The following is a 24,934-nucleotide window of genomic DNA, read 5'->3' as shown; positions in this document are numbered from 1 at the left end:
AAAGTTACCTAGGTCTGTGACATTTCTAGAAATGAATACCTTTCGATGGGGTGGGATTAACTTGATTAGTAAAAACCATTTCTATGGAAAATCCAGTTAAAATATAGAAGAGGCGATCCTTGAAAACCCCAACTTTTATTCTTGAAAGACAGCTGGATAACCCGGCAAAAGACAGTTTGTTGAAATTTCAAGATGGTATAAAAATGCTTCCAGGAGATAAGTCAGCACATTCGTGTTCACTCCGGCTCCATGCGGATGGAGTTCAGCTTCCAAAGGGCACATTGCTGGAATCGCGCATCCATCATCTGCCAACTTTGATTGTGAGGTACTGATACAGTGGATCAAGTTCTTAAAAATTTATTTTAAAAGAATAAATGATGCTGGAATTCTGGACCTGAGGATCTTTAGTATCTGAACAAATCCACAGATTCAACTGAAGGTAGAGGAAGACTTCAGTTTTGGTTACTTGCAACTTTTCTGTGAGGATGTATATTCTATTAAAGCTCAGGCTTGTAGCCGCACTGTTCCTTTTTCAAGTTTTATGGTTTAAAATCCAGCCAACCAGTGGCCAAAACAGCCGAATTAGCCACAATTCACCGGCTCACACTGTGGAGCCACAGGGATCTGGCTGTCATTCATACCTAAGCCAGTTCTTGGTAATGACCTCCCTGTTTAGAGATCATGGGAAGAACTTTTCAAGCTAATTCTTAAAGGGGAAAAGAACAGACATCTTCCATCTCGGTCCACTCAAAACCCAGGCTCCTGGCAGTGGAGATCACTGCTCTATGTCAGATAATACAGAAATGATTTTTTGGCATCACTTCCATTAAATTATTTTTTTCACCACTGTAGAAAATCACATCTGAAAAATCAGAATAATTTTAAGGGTAAATTTTAATTGTAAAATTTAAGGGAAATTTTACAATACATACAAAAAGACTGCGAAGTGTGAGGAAGGTAGCTATATGTTTTTATTGACCTTTTTTCCCAGGGGTTAATTTTACTTAAAATCTTAACAAAATATAAAAAACAATGGACAAAAAAAAAAATCATGGCATTACATGAGAAAAGATTGCATAACTTTTTACTATATCTGAAGGCACCAAAACTCGAATGTTTGTAATCAAATACAAAAGATGCCTGACTACTGGTCACAAGACTCTACAAGCAATACTGTTCATTCCAAATGGCTGCTGAAGTTTACATACCTTTACACAACTGGCAGAGAAAATGCTAAAAGCTCCAGTGTCAACGGGCATTGACCTGAAGAATTCTAATGAGCCTTTTTCCTGCACAGAAAACTCTTCTGCCTCCCAAATAGTGTAACGGATGTAAAGCAAATTACATTACCCGTGACAAGCAGGTTTTCCTAGATATGGTTGTTGTACAAGATGATTAGAAAAGCAGAAGCCCGTGCTCCGTTTCAAGGAAGTCCAACACAATACAGACTAAGTGTGAAAACATATTTGAGGTGTGAGTGAGCCAGCAGATGGGCAAGGGGGGGTGGGGGGGTGCAACTCAGCCATCATTAAATGTTAGGACGTGGAATAACTGCCATTATTCATGTCCTCTTCACTGTCACTTGCTGTTGCCAGATTGTCAAAAGGGTTGTCGAAGTGTTCTCGCGGGTCAGAAGAAAGTGCTCCAAAGAACATGCAAGCAAACTGGAGGGAAAAAAGTAGCTACTGTTTATTCAGAGTAAAAGTTCTCATTAAATGCTCCAGCTAACAGCCCCTTTTCAGACACTTGGCCAATGTGGTCTCCCTAACCTTGACGGTGATGGCTCAAGGAATACCTGAACCTTCATGATCGACCCAGTACTTCCTAAAACAAAACCCTTTCCTGACTTCAAAGGCACACAGCTTGGGGACAGTCATCTGCTTCTGACTCCCTGGCTAAGCCATTAAAACTCACACCAGGCTTGTGGGAGATGGAGGCACAGGAGATTCTGCAGGCAATTCTGCTTGACTCATCCATGTTCCTTTTCCCACCTGCTGGGACAAGTGGTCCTCCCTCCCTGTCTCTGCCTCTCAGCCCCTCCCACGCCTCCCCTCCACTGGATAGGAATATAAGCAATTTAAAATAATGTCCCTCATCTTTAAAATATATAAAAAGCCCCATCCATTCCTCCCTCCAACTATCCCTTCTGTTGTAAAGGTTGTCTACGCTTGCTGTCTCCATTTTCTCATTCTCCTATTCTCAGTCCCATGTAAAAAAGCTCCTGACCCCGCTACTTCACGGATACTGTTTTTATTATGGTCACCAAAAATTGCCACATCCTGGGGGCCGGCCCAGTGACTCAGGTGGTTAGAGCTCCATGCTCCTAACTCCGAAGGCTGCCGGTTCGATTCCCACATGGGCCAGTGGGCTCTCAACCACAAGGTTGCCAGGTCAATTCCTCTAGTCCCGCAAGGGATGGTGGGCAGCGCCCCCTGCAACTAAGATTGAACACAGCACCTTGAGCTGAGCTGCCACTGAGCTCCCAGATGACTCAGTTGGTTGGAGCACGTCCTCTCAACCACAAGGTTGCTGGTTCGACTCCCGCAAGGGATGGTGGGCTGCACCCCCCTACAATTAGCAACGGCAACTGGACCTGGAGCTGAGCTGCACCCTCCACAACTAAGACTGAAAGGACAACAACTTGAAGCTGAATGGCACCCTCCACAGCTAAGATTGAAAGGCAACAACTTGACTTGGGGAAAAAAAAAAAAGTCCTGGAAGTACGCACTGTTCCCCAAATAAAGTCCTGTTCCCCTTCCCCAATAAAATCTAAAAAAAAAAAAAAAAAAAAGTTGCCACATCCTTCATCCAATGACCACTTTCAGTCTTCATCCCACTTGATACTCTGACACTTTTTTCTCTTACCTTCCTTGTGCTACACTCCTGGTCACTCTTAGACTTTTCAGCTGGCTTGCCCTCTTCTACCCAGCCTTCCAACCAGGGTTTCTTAACCCTAGTGCTACTGACATTTGGGGCCTTGGGGATCTTTGTTGTGGTGTCTGTCCTGTTCATTGGAGAATGAGCAATATCCCTGGCCTCTATCCACTAAATGCCAGCCGCCCTTCCCAAATTGTGACATCCAAAATTGTCTTCAGACATTGTCCAATGTCCTCTGGGGGGCATAACGGCCTCTATTTAAGAACCACTGCTTTAAATAGCAGTCCTCTGTAACCTCTCCCTAGAATTCATTTACACCTTGGTTGAAATTACCATCTCTATGCCAAGGAGTCTCAAAGTTAGAATTTGAACTTCAATCCATATATCCTAGTACCAATTTGATTTCTGCAACTTAACATTCATGATCTTAAGTGAGCCTTGAACCTGTTTCTCCAAAGCTATGTCATCCTTGATACCTCCTTTGCCCTTAACCCTCATAATCAATCCATCACCGAGTCCTGCTACTTTTACCTCTTCAGTTAGCTGTCTACTTTGGCTACTGCTCTCCATCTCCGAGGAATCACCATTTCTCAGATGCTACAACTGTGCTTCCATTCTTGCCTCACTGTCCCCCATTCATATAGTAGTTGCAGCTGACGTTACCTTTTTTTTCTTAACTTTAAGTGTGTTTTTTCCAGGACCCATCAGCTCCAAATCAAGTAGTCACCCCAATCTAGTTGTGGAGGGCGCAGCTCACAGTGGCCCACGTGGGGATCGAACTGGCAACCTTGTTAAGAGCACTGCGCTCTAACCAACTGAGCTAACCGGCCAACCCTGAAGTTACCTTTTAAGAATTCAACGCTGTCAGCCCTCCTGTTAAAACCCTTCAAATACTTTATATGGCCATTACATGGCTTGTAGGACTCTTCTGGCATGATCTGGCACTCGTCAATTGCTCTAGCTTCTCCCTGTGCCATTGTTTCTGCCTGGTTATCTGTTCTAGGCACACCTGCCAGCCTCAGTTCCTTAAAACCACCATGCTCCCTCCATCATAGAGCCTTTGTACATGACACATCCAACCAACTCCCAACACTGTCCAAGTTTACTGTCCTAAACGGTCTTTTATATGGCGTAGGATAGTGACGTCTACAAATATTAGATGTCCTTTCAAATTTCTAATTCTAACTAACAAACTCATCTATCTAAATAATATTGATAGCAAAACAGGCTTGAATAAAACAATGTAAATGTAAAATTGGGACTATCATTTGAGACACATTTCTAATAAATTATTTTTGTTGTCAGTAGATTTCATAAGGTTTAACATTACAGCATTCTGTGAAGCTTACCCACCTAGCCCACCTAGTACAATATAGGTTATGTTAACCGGGACTCCACTATGAAGGAATCTGTTTGTTGGGATAAAATTTACATGGTACTACTAGGAATAAAGGATATTCCAACTAGATTTGAAAAGTAAAATTAGAAGGACAGTTATTTTAGAAACCACTATGACTTTAGCATATTATTTGTATTCAAACGTAAGTATGCTATAAGCAATCATACTTTATTCTTTAAAACAAGTGATCCAAATCTCCACCTGAATATATTTTTTAGAAATTACTCAATGAGCAATTGAACCATTTAAAAATATTTTTTATTATTTTTCAATTACAGTTGACATTCAATATTATATTAGTTCTAGGTGTACAGCATAGTGGTTACACACTTATATAGCTTACGATGGGATCCCCCGGGTAAGTCTAGTCCCCACCTGGCACCATGCAGTTATCACATTATTGACTATATTCCTTTGCTGTACTTTACATCCCATGACTGTTTTTTAACTGCCAATTTGTACTTCTTAATCCCTTGCAAAAGGATTTTTGTATTGATATTCTATAAATCAGTCTTTTCTCCATCTCAGACTGGCTTCACCGCTCCCCTAACAGAAAGTAAGAAAATTAATTTTCAGGATATTGGGTATTGGGGATAGACTGGAGCAGGGAGATGACAAAGGGAGATGGATGATGAGAATTCTTGACTAAGATATAGTCGTGTCTCAATGTCTTTCTTTTACCTTCCTGAGATACGGAGACCCTGGCACTTCCTCTGTGTCGCTGACACTGCTTTCTGGTACTTCAGTAATGTCTCTGTTCACTCTTTTCACTGTAGGGCTGCCACAGTTTTCCAGTGTGGAGATGTCTGTGAGAGTCTCATCAGGATAAAGCCTTTTGCGTGCTGCTTTTCCTGAGACATACTCCGTGACCTTGCTGTTTTTCTCACCAGCCTTTGAATTTGAACACACCACATCTGACCTGAGATATTAATAGGGATTAAATGAATGAACTGGTTACTTTGAAATATATATTTTTATATAACTAATGGGGCAATATGGGACGACAATGATTAACACTAGTTTAGGGAATACACTGAAATAACATGGAACTAATTGTTTTGAAAGTTAAGATTTACATATATGATTATTTAGAAATTTCTCTCAACAGATTTGAATTTTTCAGTAAAGCAACCCAGTGTGCATGAGACAATCTTATCATATGGTAACAGGGCCAAGTTAGGAAAAAAATCAAATAAATTACTATACATCTGTATGATAAAATTTTATGCAGTCATTAAAAATCACCTTTCTGAGCCATAATCAGTGATATTGGAACATGTTCACAATATAATACTTTGTGGGCAAAAAACAGGATACAACACTACAGATGCTATATGACCCTGATCTTGTTTTAAAATACAAGTATATGCAAAATAAAAAGTCTGAAAGAAAACACAGTGAGCCAGATGCTAACAGCGGCTGTCTCTAGGGACAATTGTGGGTGATGCTGATTTCCTTCTTTGTCCTTTTCTGTGTTTTCCAAATTTCCCGTAGTAACTTCACTACTTTTACAGTGGAAGCACCCCCACCACCACCAAAAGAAAGTTATTAAGAGAACAAAACTAAACAGAAAGGAAAACAATGGCTGACCCTATGTCTGAAAGAGTTCTAGGAAGTGAATACAGACTTTCCTGTGAACCTTACCACTGTATCACTCCTAAAAAAGCAACCATTACAAATGGCAATGAGTTTTGCTAATAACAAAGATAAAGCAGATGGTCCTGTTAAATTCTGATCGGAAGAGAAAAAGCAAATATAGTGCAAGATTGGGGATGTTTCTGTTACAGTTAGGTCTTACTATACAGAGTTCTTCCTGATTCAGTCAAAACTTCGGATCTTCTAATGTCTTACTCCTCGGTTGTTTCCTCAGTGATTGCCGCTGAATTATTTCACAGTAACATTGCAATGGCTTTCTCCCAACCAATAAAGACGTGAGAACATGGCCTTACCTCTTTCGTTTTTGTGAAAGGCACGTTGATTGTGGAGAAGACCCTCTACTTGGCTCATCAGCTAATGTAGCCAAAACAAAGTTAGCTTCCAACAACATGTCATCAATACTTAATCCTATAGGCCTAAAAAAGGCAAAATCAGAGCAAACATCACACTCATTTTCTGATGGGCGTTGGGGAGACTTAAAAAGTGATGCCTAGTTCGGGAGTAAAAAGCAGTCAAAGTAGAAGTCCTTTTTGTCTTTTCACAAATTAACAGTCCTGAGAGCTGAAAGGGCCCTTAGAAATCATCAGATCCAATTTCATAAAATACATCTATCCTAACCCAATCCTAACCCAAATTTTAGTTCCGAAATATGTAAAGGGTCATAGTTTCATAGATTTAACTTGTTTAAGCCATGCATAATTTTCTAATTAGGCAATTTATTCATCACCATGTCAAATGTTTTCACTCTGTAGAAGCATGTATCTTTCCCAATCGAGTTACCAATTTAAAAACCCCATGTTATGGCATCTTTCAAAATTTTAGTTTGAAAAGTATTGCTAATAAAGTTACAGAATTCTGAGGTGTGAATTAATTTCAAAGTGATCCAAAGGGTTTTATTAATACATAACAAAAGGAAAAGAAATAAACTCAGAAAAGTTTCTAAGAACCTACTTCCCAGGAATATCAAAATGAATTGATATAGGAGCACGTATAGCTTCTGAAAATGTCAGCATTCCCTGAAAGGAAAAGAAGAAAAAACATGAGATCTTTATTAAAAACTACTAGTGAAATGTTTAATTTGATAAAAAGTTTACCTTTAATTCTTTGAAGCAAAATGTTATTTCAGTGTCAACTCCTATTTGAAAGAAGTCAAACTCATCTGGGCCCACAAACATCTCACTGTATACAGAATTGGTCAAATCTGTTTGATGTTGTAGGAAAATAAAGAATAAAATTAGTTCCAGAGGTATTTGTTAAATTTAAACAAAAGTATAACCTAAGTGGGAGGTGAAAATTAGTCACCAATTCTTTGACATTCCTGGATTGAGAAGTGGGGTCCATGTCTGTGTCCCCTCTCCTAGAATCTGGGTGCATGGGCTCTCAGACTGCTCTGACAGGAGAATACGGGGAAGTGACCTGGTGCTGGTTTCTGGGCCCAGGCCTTAGGAGCCTGGCAAGTCCCCACTGCCTCACTCCTCTAGCCACTTCCTCTATCCTGCAACACCTGCACTTGGCACTCAGCCACCGTGCTGACTTCGTGCCATATGAAGTCCAAGTTAATGAAGTGGCCCCACATGTGTGCCGGCCTTCTGGTTAACACTCCAGCTGAGCTCTCAGCGGCAATTACCGGCCATATCAGTGTGCCACCTTGGGTGTCTTCAGATGATTCCAGACTCAGCCACAAACTGCCACGGCATGACGAGACCCCAAGAGGTAACTGCCCAGCTGAACCCCAGCAACCCACAGAACCATGAGAGAAGAAGAAATTCTTTTAAGCCCCTATATTTTGGAGGGGCTTGTTATAAGCATTTAAATAACCAGAATACCATACAAAACTAGTGTATTCTAAAGGGAACTATTTATGAATATAGTTTACATATAAAAATTATATTTTATTTCATTATATCCCATCTTATTTCAAAAAATATTAACAGAAAAGGGATTAACAGATAACACATGTATCATAGTAAATTAGAAAATGTGGCTTAAAAGTGAATTTTAAAATCTTTTAATTGAGATATAATTCACATACCATAACATTCACCATTTTAAAGTGCACGATTCAGTGGTTTTTAGTATGTTTATGATGTGCAACCATCACCACTATCTAATTCCAGAACATTATGACCATCTCAGAAAGAAACCCTACACCCCTTACCAATCAGTCCCCATTCTCCCTCCTCCCAGCCCCTAGAAACCACTAATCTACTTTCTGTCTCTGGATGTACCTATTTTGGATATTTCACATAAATGGAATCATAAACTATTTGTAGCCTTTTATGTCTGGCTTCTTTTACTTAATATGTATTCCAGGCTCATCCATGTTGTAGCATCTATCAGTACTTCATTCCCTTTTATTGCTGAATAATATTCCAGTGTAGGGGTAGACCATAATTTGTATATCCAATTACGAGCTGATGACTTTGGGGTAGTTCCCTGTGGCTGTTATGACTGACGCTGCTATGAATGAGGTGGAAGCCACTTTTATTAAAGAGATCAGAGCAACACGACAGAAAAAACTGGGTCCCTTGATGAGCATGGAGTAACCATGCCAACCACTATTTTGTGTTTTCTGTCACTCAGAGCTGAAGATAATCCTAAGTGATACATACTCTACAATTTTTTTTAGTTTAGATTTTTGTATTTCATGTTTCCTTAAACAGAGGTAAATCATATCTTATATGTCTTCTATTCAAGAAGAGATTATTGGATTTGAACTTCTCCAACAACTACTGTCATAATGAACACTTACGTTTGGAACTTTACATGTACATTCCAAGATAATCAAATATACAGACATTATACTTTATTCCTTTATTACACATTCTTTTATGATTTAAAAATGAATGACCCACCAAAAGCACAAGTGACAAAAGAAAAAAGATAAATTGGACTTCATCAAAACAAAAAATTTTGTGCTTCAAAGGACGCCATCAACAAAGTAAAAAAGACAACCTAAGAATGGGAGAAAATATTTGAAATTATATACATGATAAGGGGCTAATATTCAGAACAATAAAAAGATAAATAGCACAACTGAAAAATAAGGAATTTGAACAGACATTTCTCCAAAGAAGATATCCAAATAACCAATAAGCACACAAAAAGATGCACAACATATTAGTGATTTGGGAAATGAAAACTCAAAACTACGATAATACAACATTTCACACCCACTAGGATGGCTATAATCCACAAGAGAGACAGTAACAGTATTGGTGAGGATGTGGAGAAATCAGAATCCTCCTACACTGCTGGTGGGAATGTAAACGGTGCAGCCGCCTTGGAAAACAGTCTGGCAGTTTTTCAAAAACACTAAACATAGAGTTCCTGTACAACTCAGCAATTCCACTCCCAGGTACCTACCCAAGATGAAAACACGTCCACACAAAAACTGGCATTAATGTTCATAGCAGCATTATTCATAAAAGCCATAAGTGAAACCAAATGCCCATCAAATGATGACTAAATAAAATGTGGCATATCCATACAATGGATTATTACTTAGCAGTAAAAAGAAATGTAGTATTGATACATACCACAACATGGAACCACCTCGAAAAGGTAATGCTAAGTGGAGGAAGCCAGACACTAAAAGCCACATTAAATAATTCCATATACATGAAATGTCCCAGAATAGGCCATCCATAGAGACAAAGTAGATTAGTGGTTGCCTTGGGCTGGGGTGGGGGTGGGGGTGGTTAGAGGAAATGGGCATTGACTACTAATGGGTATGATTAAATGTGCTAGAATTGTGATAATGATCACACAACTCTGAATATACTGAAATATCACTAACTGCACACTTTTAATTGATAAATTGTATGGTGAGTTATATCTCAATAAAGCTGTTTTTTTAAAAAGAATGATGAATATGGAGGGGACGATATTAGGTCTCCCAAACCCCATGCAATTTCCCCCTATCCCACCTTATCCTCCCCCACACAATATCTGTTTACTACTACTTTCAAATACCTTTGTTCAAAAACTAAATTCAATGTGATAATTACAATAAAGTATACATTCTTGTTGAACTCCCCATTTAGGACCTGCTATAAGTTCACTTCATGTAAATCAAACTGTTAAACACCAGAGTTCTTATCTAAATTGATCTAAGAATAAAATTTCTAATGGGAATGATATAAACATAATTTTGAATCATTTTGTTTGCTTTTTCATTCATGTCTTTAATAGCTTAAATATCATTCATTATCTTTAACAAAACCTTGCAACACAAGGACTTGAATGATAATTATATCCAAGGTGGGGGCTATTTTGGAAATCCAGCTTTATTTTCAAGCCCTTCAGCTAAGCAAATTTTTATTTTAAAAGCCTGCCTCATTCTCACATCAGTGTCTGTTTGCCCTAGCTATCAACAAGACTTCAATATTTCCTTACAGTTATGGACAGATTTACATTAACTTTATTATTTATTCCTAGGTATTTAAACTTCGTTGCTTCTATTGTAAATGGGTTTTCTCCCTTCCATTATGTTCTTTCACTGGATATTCTGTATATATGAAAGCTGTTTTCTGCATCTTTCATATCCTGCTACCTAACTAAATTATTTTATTGTTTGAGTTAGTTGGTTTGTTTTTTTTTAAGATTTTATTGGGGAAGGGGAACAGGACTTTATTGGGGAACAGTGTGTACTTCCAGGCCTTTTTTCCAAGTCAAGTTGTTGTCCTTTCAGTCTTAGTTGTGGAGGGCGCAGCTCAGCTCCAGGTCCAGTTGCCGCTGCTAGTTGCAGGGGGCGCAGCCCACCATCCCTTGCAGGAGTCGAACCGGCAACCTTGTGGTTGAGAGGCCACTGGCCCATGTGGGCGGAGTTAGGAGCATGGAGCTCCAACTGCCTGAGCCACCAGGCCGGCCCTTGAGTTAGTTTTTATCATTGATTCTCTAGACTTTCCAGGTATACTATACTATCATGTCATTTGCAAATAGAGATGGTTGTACTTTTATTTTAGTGTCTCTAATTGACTTCTCTTATATAACTCCATTAACTAACAACTCCGGTACAGTGTTAAATAGTGGAGGAGATAGTAGGTATCCTTGGCTTGTTTCTAATCTTAGTGGAAATTAGTGTTTTCCTATTAAGTAAGATGCTGGCTTTGGTATATGTAAAAAATGTATGTATTTTCATTTTAAGAAAGTGTCCTTCAATTTTTTTTACTAACAATTGTCACCCCAATAAATTTTAATTAAAAAAAAGTGTCCATCAATTCATATATTTTTCAGTGTTTTATATCGAGAATGACTGTTACACATTTTCTAAGGCTCTCTCAGCATCTGTGCAAATAATCACATAAATTTTTTCCTTAAATCTATTGATACAGTGTTTTATGTTACTGGATTTTCTAATATTGAACCAACATTGCATTTCTGGAATAAATCCCACATGATCATGGTGCACAATTTCCTTAATGAAGTATTGGGTTTTGTTTCCTAATATTTTATTCAACTTTTAGGTACATTTTTTAAAATGAAAATATGATCATACTGTGCATACCATTTCATAATCTATTGAATAACATATCCTATTTTTTCATCAAAAAGTACATTTTTGTAATTATTGGTGTGTGTTGTGTTTTGTGTTTTCCACTACAAAATTAGCTTCAATAAATATCTTTGATATACACTCCCAGAGAAAAAGGAATGTATACACACACACACACAAAAGATAACTTTTAATAGCTTCATAGTATTTAATTACTTTCACTCAACCAATCTGTTGTTAGATCTGAAGTATAGAAGGAGGTATTAAACGTGCTTGTCTCTAGGGCCGGCCCGGTGGCTCAGGCGGTTAGAGCTCCATGCTCCATGCTCCTAACTCTGAAGGCTGCTGGTTAGATTCCCACGTGGGCCAGTGGGCTCTCAACCACAAGGTTGCCAGTTCGATTCCTCGACTCCCTCAAGGGATGGTGGGCTCCGCCCCCTGCAACTAAGATTGAACATGGCACCTTGAGCTGAGCTGCCGCTGAGCTCCCGGATGGCTCAGTTGATTGGAGTGCGTCCTCTCAACCACAAGGTTGCCGGTTCAACTCCCGCAAGGGATAGTGGGCTGTGCCCCCTGCAACTAGCAACTAGCAAGGGCAACTGGACCTGGAGCTGAGCTGTGCCTGACACAACTAAGACTGAAAGGACAACAACTTGACTTGGAAAACTGGAAAACAGGCCTGGAAGTACACACTGTTCCCCAATAAAGTCCTGTTCCCCTTCCCCAATGAAATCTTTAAAAAAAAAAAAAAAGTGCTTGTCTCTGGATAGTGGGGTTTCAGGTGACTTTTTTATTAGTGCTCTGTTTTGTGGTTTTTATTTTCTTCAATGAACATTAATTATGTAAGTATAAAAACAAAGGATAAATGGTATATATTTTTTAAAAGGACCAAACCTTCATCTCAAACAAGAAGACTCATGTCACCCCTGGGGTACTAGCATAGAGTAAGTTCAATAACAAAATTAAACAATGGGGTCCCCAGTTAACCATAACTACTCATTAGAAAGCTGCTCATGAGGGACGGTATCTGCTGGTTAGTAAATGGCCATCTTTATTCAGAGATGGCATTATGGAACATAAAACAGACCCTTTCACTAGCCAAGCACATATTTTTCAGAGCATGCATTCCTGAGTGCCAAAAATAAAAATGGATGAGACTTGGAGAAGAATTAATAATAGCACAGTGGTAATGAGCCTGAACCCTGGAGCCTGACTGTCTGAACTCAGACCATAATCTACCACTTACTGTGTGACACCAGGCAAGTCACTTAGTTTCTCTGTGCTTCATATTCTTAATATGAAAAATAGGGATCATTACAGTACCTACATCATAGAGATGTTATGAAGATCAAATGAATTCAGAAATGTAAACCATTTGGAACAGAACCTGGCACAAACTAAACACTGCAAAAATCATCGGACCTAACCTAAGCCCTGGTTCTACTGTTTTTTACTTTAAAATAAAACAGTTCCTCCCTTTGTATTCTTTCTTTATTGCTATCACCAAAAAAATTATCCAAGGTCAAGGAGTCTCAAACAACTTGTGCCAGAAAGACCCAAGTAAATTTTCTGGATACCAAAACTGATTTAATAGAGCCTTAGTTTCTCCATTCCATCTAGATAACTCTCGGAAGAGCTGACTTAAGAAGTATTCACATTTTCTGTCCTATGTATTTGCCATCTGGACTATCTTACATTTCTAATTCAAATTTACTTTTCCTTCTTATGCAGTCAAGATCAACTCAATTGGATCGCTGACCTCTTAATTTTTCTTTATGCTAAACACAAAGTATGATGAAGGATGAGAAATAGACCTTAAAATTTTAACTGAAAAAAAGTTTTTCTCAGTAACTATTTTCCTAATTTTAAAATAACCAGAATTTCAAAGCCAAGTATTTTCATTACTGATTGTGTTAAATTCCTGGATCTCTTAAAAATTTTAAGGGCTGGCCCAGTGGCTCAGGCGGTTGGAGCTCCGTGCTCCTAACTCCAAAGGCTGTGGGTTCAAAGGCTGCGGGTTCGATTCCCACATGGGCCACTGGGCTCTCAACCACAAGGTTGCCAGTTCGATTCCTCGAGTCCCGTGAGGGATGGTGGGCAGCGCCCCCTGCAACTAAGATTGAACATGGCACCTTGAGCTGAGCTGCCGCTGAGCTGCTGCTGAGCTCCCAGATGGCTCAGTTGGTTGGAGCCCATCCTCTCGACCGACTCCCACAAGGAATGGTGGGCTGCGCCCCCTGCAACTAGCAGTGGCAACTGACCTGGAGCTGAGCTGTGCCCTTCACAACTAAGACTGAAAGGACAACAACTTAAAGCTGAACGGCACCCTCCAAAAAAGATTGAAGGGACAGCAACTTGACTTGGAAAAAAGTCCTGGAAGTACACACTGTTCCCCAATAAAGTCCTGTTCCCCTTCTCCAATAAAAAAATCTTTAAAAAAAAATTTAATGATCTTTCTACGTCTTACTGCTCTTTAGACAAAAATAAATATTATGCCACTAATATTTACTTAGTTTCATAAGTAAATGAAACTTACTTACTTATTTATTGGGGTTAGTAATCAGGAAAGCCAGGAAGTAATATTCCATCAAAGCACCATGACAGATCAAACCCTTACCCATTGATTCCTCATTAGAACTCTTAATGCAAGCATTCAGGGGAGTAACAGCAAGAGTAACTTCCTCTTGATTCGATGTAAAAAGAACAATGGCCTCAGCAAGCACTCTATAAAATGCAATGAAAATATTACATTATTTGAAAAACAAACAGAAATAAACAGCTTTCTAATGGGACTCAAATCTTTCATCTGGAAATAAGTAAGTTAGTTGGCCTGGATTTCAAAAAATTTACCTGAAAGACCTTATCTTCTTTTTTCTATAAGAGCTGCGATAGTTTTAGTATATTTTAAAATTGTAACTTCACTTAAAGGCCAAGAGAATAGTACAATATGTTCTTGATAAAACATGTGAAAGCTGCAGGATACATCAAATACTAGAATAAAGTGTCTTTAATTCTGTTTTTATATAATAAATGTATCTTTTTAGGAAATGGCCTGGGATCCTACTCCTAAGGGAGATAGTAGGAAACAGACCTGTTCTAATGGGAACAGGGTAAACAATGCTTAAAAGCAGCCTGCTGCCTCCATTCTCTCTCGCTTTGTTACTTGTCCTGGATTATTACCTATTATTTTCAAGGTTGTCTTGACATCCCAAATGCCTTTTCTTTCTGTGCCCCCTTTTGAAAACAGCTTTATTGACGTATGATTCACATATGACACAACTCACAGATTTCAAGTTGTTTGATGTGTATTTCCCTAATGACTAATGATGTTGAACATCTTTTCAGGTGTTTGTTGGGCATTTGTACATATTCTTCAGCAAAATGTCTATTGAAACCCTTGGCCTGTTTTTTAAGTAGGTTATTTGTCTTTTTATTATTGAAGTATAAGTTCTGAGCTATTTTAGAAATTGAGGTATTGTTAGATAAAAATGAGATTCTTAGAATTTATGTAATGTTGGTGTTATCTTGATGCTAGACATTAGCTCAGCAGTGTTTCTTGATGCCAAATCCATCTGGGAACTTCTCCAGTTAAGGGAGAGGTGTTGTACAAGATACCAAATAACCTGATACAAAAAATGACAATGTGAATGTGCAATTCAGTAAAAAAGAAAAATACAATAAAATAAACATAACAATAAAGAACATCTAATAATACCATTTTCTACCTATAATGTTGGCAAAATTTTTAAAGATTGATCATATCCTTTACTTGGAAGAATTCTCCTACACTTTTGGTGGGAATGTAAATTGGTACAAACTTTTCAGAGAGCAATTTGATAGTCAGTACATATGCAAATTTAAAATTTGTGTAAGCGTTTGAGTCATCAGTTTCATTTCTATGACTCTATTTGTGTTAGGCAGCCTAGAAGATGGCCTCCAATGATCTCCATTTCCTTGTATTCATGCCCTTATGTAATCCCCTCCCCGTGAGGGTATGGCTGGACTTATAGGTTGATTCACTTCTAACAAAGAGAAAATGGCAGAAGTGATGAGACGACAATTCTGAGATTAGGTTATAAAAAGACTATGGCTTCCATCTTCGGGGTTTCCCTGTGTCTGTCTGTCTGTCTATGTCTCTCTGATCACCAGCTGCCATGTTGTGAGGATATTCAGACGGTCTACAGAGAGGAACTGAGGTCTACCAGCAACCACATGAGTGAACTTGGAAGTGGATGTTCTGAGGCCTCTCAAAAGCCATGTCAGTGAGCATGGAAGTGACTCCCCCAAGTCCAGCTTCAGACAAGGCCACAGTCCTGGCTGACAGCTTAACTTCAATCTCTCAACCTCCGAGATCTTGATCCAGAAGCACCCAGCTAAGCTGCACTTATTACTATGAAGTACCAAATGTCTGGGTTTTTTAGGCTCTATGTTTTGGGGAAATTTGCTCCATAGCAACAGATAACTAACACACTATCCTATGTACTACTAGCAGCATTGTTTCTGGTAGCAAAATGTTGAAAACAACCTACTTTTTCACCAACACAGTCGTCCCCCTTATCCAAGGTTTCACTTTCCTCGGTTCTAGTCACCCCCAGTCAACTGTGGTCCGAAAATATTAAGTGGAAAATTCCAGAAGTCATTCATAAGTTTTAAGTTGCATGCCATTCTGAGTAGTGTGATGAAATCTCAGGCCATACTGTACTATCCTGCCTGGGACGGAATCATCCCTGTGTTCAGCCTCTCTACACAGTGTATGCCACCCGCCTGTTAGTCACTTAGTAACCATCTCGGTTATTAGATCACGTCGTGTTATTGTAGTACTGTGTTCAAGTCACCCTTATTTTACTTAATAATGGCCCCAAAGCACAAGAGTAGTGATGCTGGAAATTCGGATATGCAGAGAGAAGCCATAAAGTGCTTCCTTTAAGTGAGAAGGTGAAAACTCTCCTTGACTTACTATAGAAAGAAAAAAATCATATGCTGAGGTTGCTAAGATCTATAAAGTAAGAACAAATCCTCTATCTGTGAAATTATAAAGAAGGAAAAGAAATTCGTGCTAGTCTTACTGCCGTACCTCAAAATGCAAAAGTTATGGTCACAATGTGTGTGAGGTGCTTAATTAAGATGGAAAAGGCATTAAATTTGTGGGTGGAAGACATGAACAGAAAACATGTTCTGATTGATGGCAATAGAATGCACCAGAAAGCTTTGACCCTGTACAAAGACTTAAGCAAGGGAGCCCCTGAAATAAGTGACCACATTCACCTAACTTTTATTACAGCGTATTGTTATTATTGTTCTATTTTATTATTAGTTATTGTTAATCTCTTACTGTGCCTAGTTTATAAATTAAACTTTATCATAGGTATGTACATATAGGAAAAAACATAGTGCATGTAGGGTTTGGTACTATCTGCGGTTTCAGGCATCCACTGGGGTCCTGGAATGTAACCCCCCTGGATAACGGGGGACTACTGTACGGTAATGGGTAAGTAAATTACCATTCAGTCATACAATGAAACATTAAAAAGAATAAGATTGATTTAAGTGAATTGACATAGAAACTAAAAAAGCAAATTGTCAAACAATAGTAATAGTGGGATATTTTCTTTGAAAAAACTATGTGTATTTGTCCAGTATGTGATATAAATTTGAGAGGGGGGAGAAAGAGAGAAAAAGAAACCGATAGCCATAACTATAGGGAGAGGGAGAGTTACAGAGATTGGCTATAAATTTAACAAATATAGCTATGAATAGAAGGAGAGCTAGAACGATATACAGCAAATTATTAATATATGTTACCTCTGCCAAGTGGAATATAGGGAGCAGGTAGGGGAGAAAGACTGTCATTTGTTAATCTTGGCTCTCTTCTATAAATTTTAGATGTACTTCAAGGAGCACTGTATTTCTTTTGTAATTTAAAAAACAAGGATAAAATATCTTTTGGCTACAAAGTAATTAATGTTTAATGCTACAGCTTAACTGAAAAATTGAGTACCCTTTCACTGACAAATAGCCTTACTCATTCTCTAGAGAAAAAATGGAAACACTTAGGGATAAAATCAGTTGATATCAAAAATGTTAAAATTTCCTCATGCTGTGTGTTTTAAGACTCAGACAGAAGGGACCATATAAATGTAAAGTGTTATAATGTATTTTTCTCTTGATATCACTTTATGTAGAAATCCACTGATGGAATATATTTAGAACTTTCTTGGTCACTAAATTATTATTGCTACCGTTAGGTAGTTATTATCTACTATTATCTTTCACATGGTTTCCTCTTGATGCTGTAAAGTGATTTCTCCATGTCCAGTGTTAGCTTTTAAAAAACTGATTTAAAAGCTCTAGGACATTAAGTCTTTACTCAGTGACCATACTATATTCAGGAAAAGAGAAATAAACAACAGAGAAACTCATTACCTTGGTTGAATCATGAGTGTATTACTACACGTATTCTTTTCAAAAATAACTTGCAAAGGCTGACTTTCTTGAAAGCACACATTGTGAGTCCTTTTAATACCTTAAAAAGAATAAAGCAATCTGTTAATAATTTTAAGTTAAAATAATAAAATTAAATATTTAATATCTAGCAGGTGCACGTAGCATAGAGATGCTCTATTCCTTAACGAATGTGTTTATCGCCCCCTAGTGGACACCATGCAACATGTTAGACCCTCTAACCAACCAGGCAATAAAGTTCCCACATTGTTTTAAAATACAGGTAATTTCCTAAGGTGTGTATAAAGTGGTGATTGCCCACTACAGATCAGATATCTGTGATTCTCTTTCATTATCTGTCATCCAGGACTGATATTTCTGGATAGGGACCTTTGGTATATAACGCTGAACATCTGGCCTGTGAATTCTTTTCTTCTGAGAGGAGAAGAGCGTGTAGCAGGAATGGCTACGGCCCTATGTGCCAGGAGCTGCGACATACATTTTACATCCATTACCTCTGATCCTTACTATCCGTTTGGGGTAGGTGCTTAATCTCAGAAGAGGAAACTAGAGCTCGGTGAGGCTAAATGACTTTTCAAAGCTATGCTGTTTTAACTAGTAGGTCCTCGAAAAATATTTCATTCCAAGTCATTTCATTATAACACTGATGAGATGCCATAGGAACTTATATCTTGTTTATATCAATTAGCCTGTGGCGAAATTGGTTTCACTATACACCGTTTCGTCATACACCTTTTCGCCTATCAATGACGTTAAGTGGGGATTCACTTTATAGCTAGAATTTGAATCTAAGTTTGAATATAGAGCCCTTGTAATAAATCCAGGTAAACTATAACTTTCCACAGATAATGTTGCAGTGCGAATCAAAAGGTCTCACTACAAACAATATTTCTCAACTTATTTTTTTACTGAAGTATTTACAGCAACATTTATTACTTTCATAAATATTTGCTGAGCACCTACCATGTACAAGCTCCATCAGTTAGCTTTTGCTGGATAACAAACCACTCCAAAATGCAGTGGCTCAAAATAAACATTTGTTATGTCTCACAATTCAGCTGAGTAGTTCTGGTTTAGGCTGGCTTAGCTGTGGCTGGATCACCTGGGAATGCCTTCATGTCTGGGGCCTCAGCTGGGACAACTGGGTGGCCTCTCATCACATGGTCTCTAATCTTTCAGGAGGCTGGCTACACGTGCTGTGCTTATTCTCATGCTGATGAGAAGGGTCTTAGCTTAACAGTAGAAGCTAACATGCCTCTTGAGGCCTAGGCTTGGAACTCACACAATATCACGTGTGGTGTATTCTATGGATATCAAAGCAAGTCCAGGGCCAGCCAAGATTTAAATTGGGGAAATAGATTCCAGCTTTTAAAGGGAGGGGCTGCAAATAATTTATGAAGTTTTTTGTTTTGTTTTGGTTTGGTTTGGCTTGGGTTTTTTTTGCGTAATCTACCACACAGGGACTATTGTAGGAGCTATGAACTGGCAAAGAAGAAATCAGACAAAAATCTCTATCCTCACGGAGCTTATAAGGTCTAGCAAGGGGAGACAGACAATAAGAACATAAGTGAAACAACTGCCATGTCCCATAGTGGTAAGTGCCACAGGACAAGAGGGAAGCAGAAGGGGCACTAGGGAGTGCCAGCGGTGGTAGGCAGCAACATTAAATAGGAAGGCCAAGGAAGCCCTCACGTAAACGACGCCATGGAGCAAAGGCCTGGAGGGGGTGAAAGAGCAAGCCATGTGCTCTTCGGATAAGCAGCTCTGGGTGGGTGGAGGGGACAGGGACACCACCCCTGAGGAGGAGGCCCTCGTGGGGCTTCCGAATCATGGCCACTGTTGGCCACTGTAAGGTCTTTGGCTTGTATTCCGGGTAAAATGGGGAGCTTCTGGAGAGCTTTGCGCACTGGAGTGATGTAATCTGCTGTTATAGGGAGACACAAAGATCAAAAGTTGGCATATCTTACCTCTTTTAAAAAATATTTTCAAGTTACTTTTGCAGAGACAGGTACATGCACATGGTATGAAATTTGAAAGATACCAGAGATCAGACATTGATCTCCCTTCATCCTCACAACCCTGGAATGTGAGGGCAGTTAGGATTATCCCCATTTTACAGAAAAGAAAGTGAAGGTCAGAGAGCTTATGTACTGTCACAAAGCTAATAAGAAGTAGGGAAGAATCCACACCCAAATCTGTATGATATCAAGGCTTGTTGTGCTTTTAATCGTGCTCTTTACATGATTCTGCTATTACACAAGCTAAAGTTCAAAGGAGGGAAAAAATAGTATTAAATCATTGATATTTTGCAGGGGAAAAAATTAAGGAATATAATTGTGAGCTGCAATAAAAATATTAAGATAAATACAAGGCAAAATTAAGAAATATAAGATAAATTATAACACTAAGATAACCTCTCAGAAGACCATTCCACTACAGAAAAAGATTTGGACCAATATCACAAGTATAAGATTTTCTAAAGCATACAATTCTACCTGCTAACTTCAAATAAAATAGCAGAATCATAATAAATAAAACTAGAGCTAACACGTAGATAATGTGCCAGGCATTCATTAAAACACTTTAGAACTATAATTTCCTATAACTCACAAAAACCCTAGGAGGCCGGTACTAACATTATCCCCAACTTACATATTGGGAAACTGAGGCACCAAAATGTAAAATCATTTGCCCAAGCTCTCAGCAAGGAAGGGGCAGAGCAGGATTTCAGCACAGGACTTGTGGCCTTGAGTCCGTGCTGTTAAGCACCGTGCTGTTAAGCACCGTGCTATCGCTATTTAAGCATGTAGAAGTCCTATGAGTGCAACATTTGAGTATCAACCATGCAAGGCTGGGAGGCAGAAACTGCTCTACAGCTTGGTGTGGCAGAGAGAATGAAGGTTTTAGTCCTACTATTGTCTATTGTGCAGTTGGACTCAGATCCAGGCTCTGCGACGTACTAGTTCTGTGACCCTGGGCCAGTTACCATGCTTCTTTCAGGCCCAGATATAATCCTGTCTGCCTCCTAGAGAACTTTAAACACAGGTGGGCATTATTCTTTTCTGTTCTTACCAAGGAATGTTGTTACCAAGGCACTCTTACAGAAAACCATCAAGCAGTCAGTTAATTTTAGAACAACCAATTGTTTGAATTCAAATGGACATTAAAAAAATTGGTTTGTATGCAGGCAAAGGTTGTGCAACTGACAAAAAAAAAAAAAGAAAATAATACCAATCATCTTACAATACTTTTACAGAGACAAGTAAGATAATATTTTTCAAGTACGTACAACTGCTCTACCACAAACCACACAAATTCTAAACAATAATGCAATGGAAACTTTTGACATGCAGTTTGAATATTCTAAGCATAAAAAATATTGACAAAAAACTCAACACATTAAACTAGTTTTAATTATACCTACCATGTCTGCAGAAGAATTGAAAAATTACTTTGCACTTATCAGATCTGGTGAATATTTTGCAGTTTTCTACATTTCTTTCAAGGGAATTCAGACATCTAAAGATGGGCAGAATTGACTGTAATACAAATACATATAGAACAGCATGTACGTAATATAGTCGTTTGATAAGTTAAAAAAACTAACAAGAGTATGCATATTTATAAATGAATAATTTGTCCTGCATTGCACTTAAACCAAGTATTAAGTACAGAACAGATGTTATGTCCTATATACTGAATATTTCTACAATATAAGAGAAAAGCAGGGCCAGTTATATATACCTTTATTCCCAATTTGCAATTTAAATTCGATATTCTGTTATTATCATTCATTTCCACTGAGGTTGACCATTGATAATGTTGAAAAAACAAAGGAGAGAAGAGGACACATCCATATGCTGACCGACAAGAATTCACAGATCTTAAAGCAAGCTGGAAAAATAAAATAATAGCTATTTAGGAGAAAAAAAGTTTCTTTAAATGATTAAAACTTTTCTATTTTGTTTAACATCACAATTAAATGTGTTCATATAAGACTATGGGATGTTAACTGTATTATATGGATACATTATTCATATGAATTATAATACATATTCTATGCACTGCATTATACAGTGTGCATTGAATTTGCATATGTATACACATGTGTACATATCTATACTGAATACATATAGGTATTAAATCTAAAATCTTGGATGTTGAATTTGTAAAATTGTAAATGCCTACAGGGGCCTTAATTTTTTTTTTTTATTTATTTAAATTTTTATTTTATTATATTTTTTTGTTAGTTTCAGGTGCACAAGACAAAGTAATACTTAGACGTTTATCATTTATATCCCTCACACAGTGTGAACCCCGCTCCCCCCATCCACCATCCCCCTGACATCGCACAGAGCCATTACATTTCCACTGTCTCTATTCCTAATGCTGTACTCCGCTTCTTGTAAGTATATACGGGGCCTTAATTTTAATGCACAAAGTGGCAGAAGGCAATATCAAAGCGAGTAAAAAAGATTGCAGCAACATGGCAATCTCCTGCCTTGTCTAAGGAGAGAAACCTTTAATCAGTGTCTGCCAACTACTTTCACTTGGGATTGCAGTACCCAAGCTGTCAGATCTGCTGAGTTTTCAAGAGAAGGAGGACATTCAGATTTTTATGTGGACTTTCCCAACTTTTAAGTGTTAGAAAATTATGTCAATTTTTTTCAAAAAACACAGTGCAGTCCCCACAAAACACTTCTGCAAGCCATATCTAGCCTCTTGACCACCAGTTTGTGACTTCTGGTTTAAATCAATTGTGTTTATCTGCATGATTTTTAAATTTACTATGCTCTAAGTATATTCAGATATATAAATAAAGATGAACAGCGAAAGGAATAATTACAATTTCTGGATTTCCTAGTTAATATTCAATCTGGACTGGGATCTTTCAACTTCTTCTGCCTTAATAGATGGTCTATTAGTTAACTTCCTTACTTACACCTTTTTCAGATGGGTCTAGCCACAGCTCGTCACTAATTCGTGATAGAGCTTGCACTGCTTTCCCAAAAACTATGGAAAAAAAGAAAGGTGATGTTTACATTCTTTCTCTCAAACAATAAAAACAAATCATAGGCCTACTTCAGCACAGGACTCAAATTCATAAAAATGGTGTTTCATAGACTAATGCTACAAATTGCTTCAAGAAATACAGTAGAATACCCTTGGCAAAATGCCAGGTTCATAGTAAGAGCTTAAATTCACAGGAGTATGTAAAATGATAAAATGCAACAATGTTTGTTTGTTTGTTTGCAGTGTTGCATGGAGCTACTGTGGCAAGTCGATTTCTTTATTAATGTATGTTAAAACTTGGTATCCCCTAACTTCCCCCCCACTCCCCCTCGCAAAAAAGTGTAAAACAAGAGCATGGGGAGGATAGTTTGAAGGGTTTTAATAACTTGACCGGTGGCAAAATTAAAACAAGTCATGAAAGAGAAATTAGAGGCACTCAAGACGCATCTCTGATGTTTGAGGGTGGCATGAAAGATGCCAAATCTTCGCACCAAACACACTTAGATGCCCTTTCAGAAAGAGCAGCCAGGGCTGGATGAAATATTGGTCTGATCTGGTGTGGCACTGTTCATGTTCTTATGAGTTAGGAATTAGTGAAAAAAATGTGGCAAATAGATATGGAATATCATGCTGCAATAAAAATGGATGGCCATATCAATCCATGGAAAAGTAGAAAAAAGAAAAAGTAATTCCAGAATGAGTATGTAAAATAAGCATTATAATAAAATCAGATTATAATGCTCAAGAATCAGAAGTGTGTGTCTCAAACTGAAAATGATAAAGATGACCAGAAAAAGAAAAAAAATGATAGAGGCATTTGTCCCTTTTTAACACTTCATATTCACCATTTTTCTTGGAACTGCCTAATGCAAACCTTGCATTCATTCATCCAATGAATATTTACTGAGCACCTACTATGCTCCAAATACAACCCAAGGCAATTGGGGTATAGAGGTGAACTAGACAAGTTTCTGCCCTCATAGTGTTAGGATTCAGGAGGAAAAGCAAAATTAAACAATCATACAAATTACTCATCAAGAATTGAGGCATACACTGCAAAAGAGAACTTCCTAGAACTCTGAGAACATGCGATAGTAGGGGGACTTCTGCTCCCTTTCTTGTTCGTTAATACTGTTCCATAGATGTTTTCAACACGGGAAGCCAGCCGCAACACAAGATGGCTTTCAGTGATTCTTTTCAGGTTACAGTTTGTAGGGAAGACTGGTTTTCGAAATATAGACTTTCGGGAGTAATTTACACGTTTACGTACCACTTACAACAAATAATCATGCCTGTACCTTCCTATTTAATATTGAGCTCTTTACATGTATTTCCATTTCGTTCCTACAACCAACACTATAACAAAGATGCTGTGTTTCCCATCTTACAGATGAGGAAACTGAACCCCGAAGTGATTCTATGGCTTGTCCCAGGTCATAAATTGAGAAATGGTAGGATCGAAAAAAACAGGTTTATGTTTTTCCCATTGCCCTAAAATAACTGCCCAAGCATTTTTTCCCCCAGCTCTTCCCCACGCAGTATCATCCAGCTTTGAGGCCCACACTCCCAATCTCTGTTCCAATAGGGCAAATTAGTTTCATGGACATTTATGAAAATAAATATTATGTATAAATCAAAGCACACTGGCTTTCGCCCTCCCCTCAGAAGCTAACAGTACCCTGGGTGGATGGGGGTTGGCTGTGGCCAGACTTTGGGTCCACGGCCCTAATGTATAAAGGCAAAGAGGACGAAATAAGACGACGGTGGAGATGCCCCCATGAACCTTTGGCTTTCCCTTTTCTCCATAGGAAAGGAAGAAAGGCCGCTCCACCTTTAACCTGACTGCCGTTCATCCCGCACTTCAGCATAGCTGCAAGCCCTAACAAGCCAGGTCGCGAAGCGCGCCTCAGCTCGACGGCCCCAAGTGCCCGGATGTTGCCCACGCTTTTAGAAGCTTCGAGATCCCACTCTTCCCCCTCCCTCTCCACTCTAACCCCGAGAGCAGCTTCGCTTTACGGCGGGGAAGGGCC

The 24,934-nt window shown here is 38.5% G+C and overlaps 1 protein-coding gene across 3 annotated transcripts; it reads right to left on the bottom strand.

Annotated features, from left to right (window-relative positions):
- Positions 1 to 788: 788 nt before the first annotated feature.
- Positions 789 to 24,862, bottom strand: RAD9B (RAD9 checkpoint clamp component B). 3 transcript variants are annotated; one of them, XM_033097685.1, is made up of 12 exons: positions 24,736 to 24,849; positions 22,834 to 22,904; positions 21,636 to 21,785; positions 21,316 to 21,430; positions 17,853 to 17,952; positions 14,047 to 14,153; positions 7,027 to 7,133; positions 6,884 to 6,948; positions 6,226 to 6,348; positions 4,958 to 5,195; positions 4,385 to 4,386; positions 789 to 846 (listed from the first exon to the last, which is right to left on the bottom strand). In XM_033097685.1, exons 1-12 carry the CDS (start codon positions 24,770 to 24,772, stop codon positions 789 to 791), a joined length of 1,173 nt encoding a protein of 390 aa, XP_032953576.1. In that variant the 5' UTR covers positions 24,773 to 24,849. The 3 variants fall into 3 exon arrangements, with proteins under 3 accessions (XP_032953576.1, XP_032953577.1, XP_032953575.1); XM_033097684.1 differs by lacking the exons at positions 789 to 846; positions 4,385 to 4,386 and adding an exon at positions 1,509 to 1,664 and having other exon boundaries at positions 24,736 to 24,862; XM_033097686.1 differs by lacking the exons at positions 14,047 to 14,153; positions 17,853 to 17,952.
- Between the last annotated feature and the right edge of the window lie 72 nt (positions 24,863 to 24,934).

This window comes from Rhinolophus ferrumequinum, chromosome 25, assembly GCF_004115265.2.
Source record: "Rhinolophus ferrumequinum isolate MPI-CBG mRhiFer1 chromosome 25, mRhiFer1_v1.p, whole genome shotgun sequence".
Taxonomy (NCBI): domain Eukaryota; kingdom Metazoa; phylum Chordata; class Mammalia; order Chiroptera; family Rhinolophidae; genus Rhinolophus; species Rhinolophus ferrumequinum.
The sequence above is the reverse complement of the archived record's forward strand: the minus strand, read 5'-3'. Positions and strand labels throughout refer to the sequence as shown.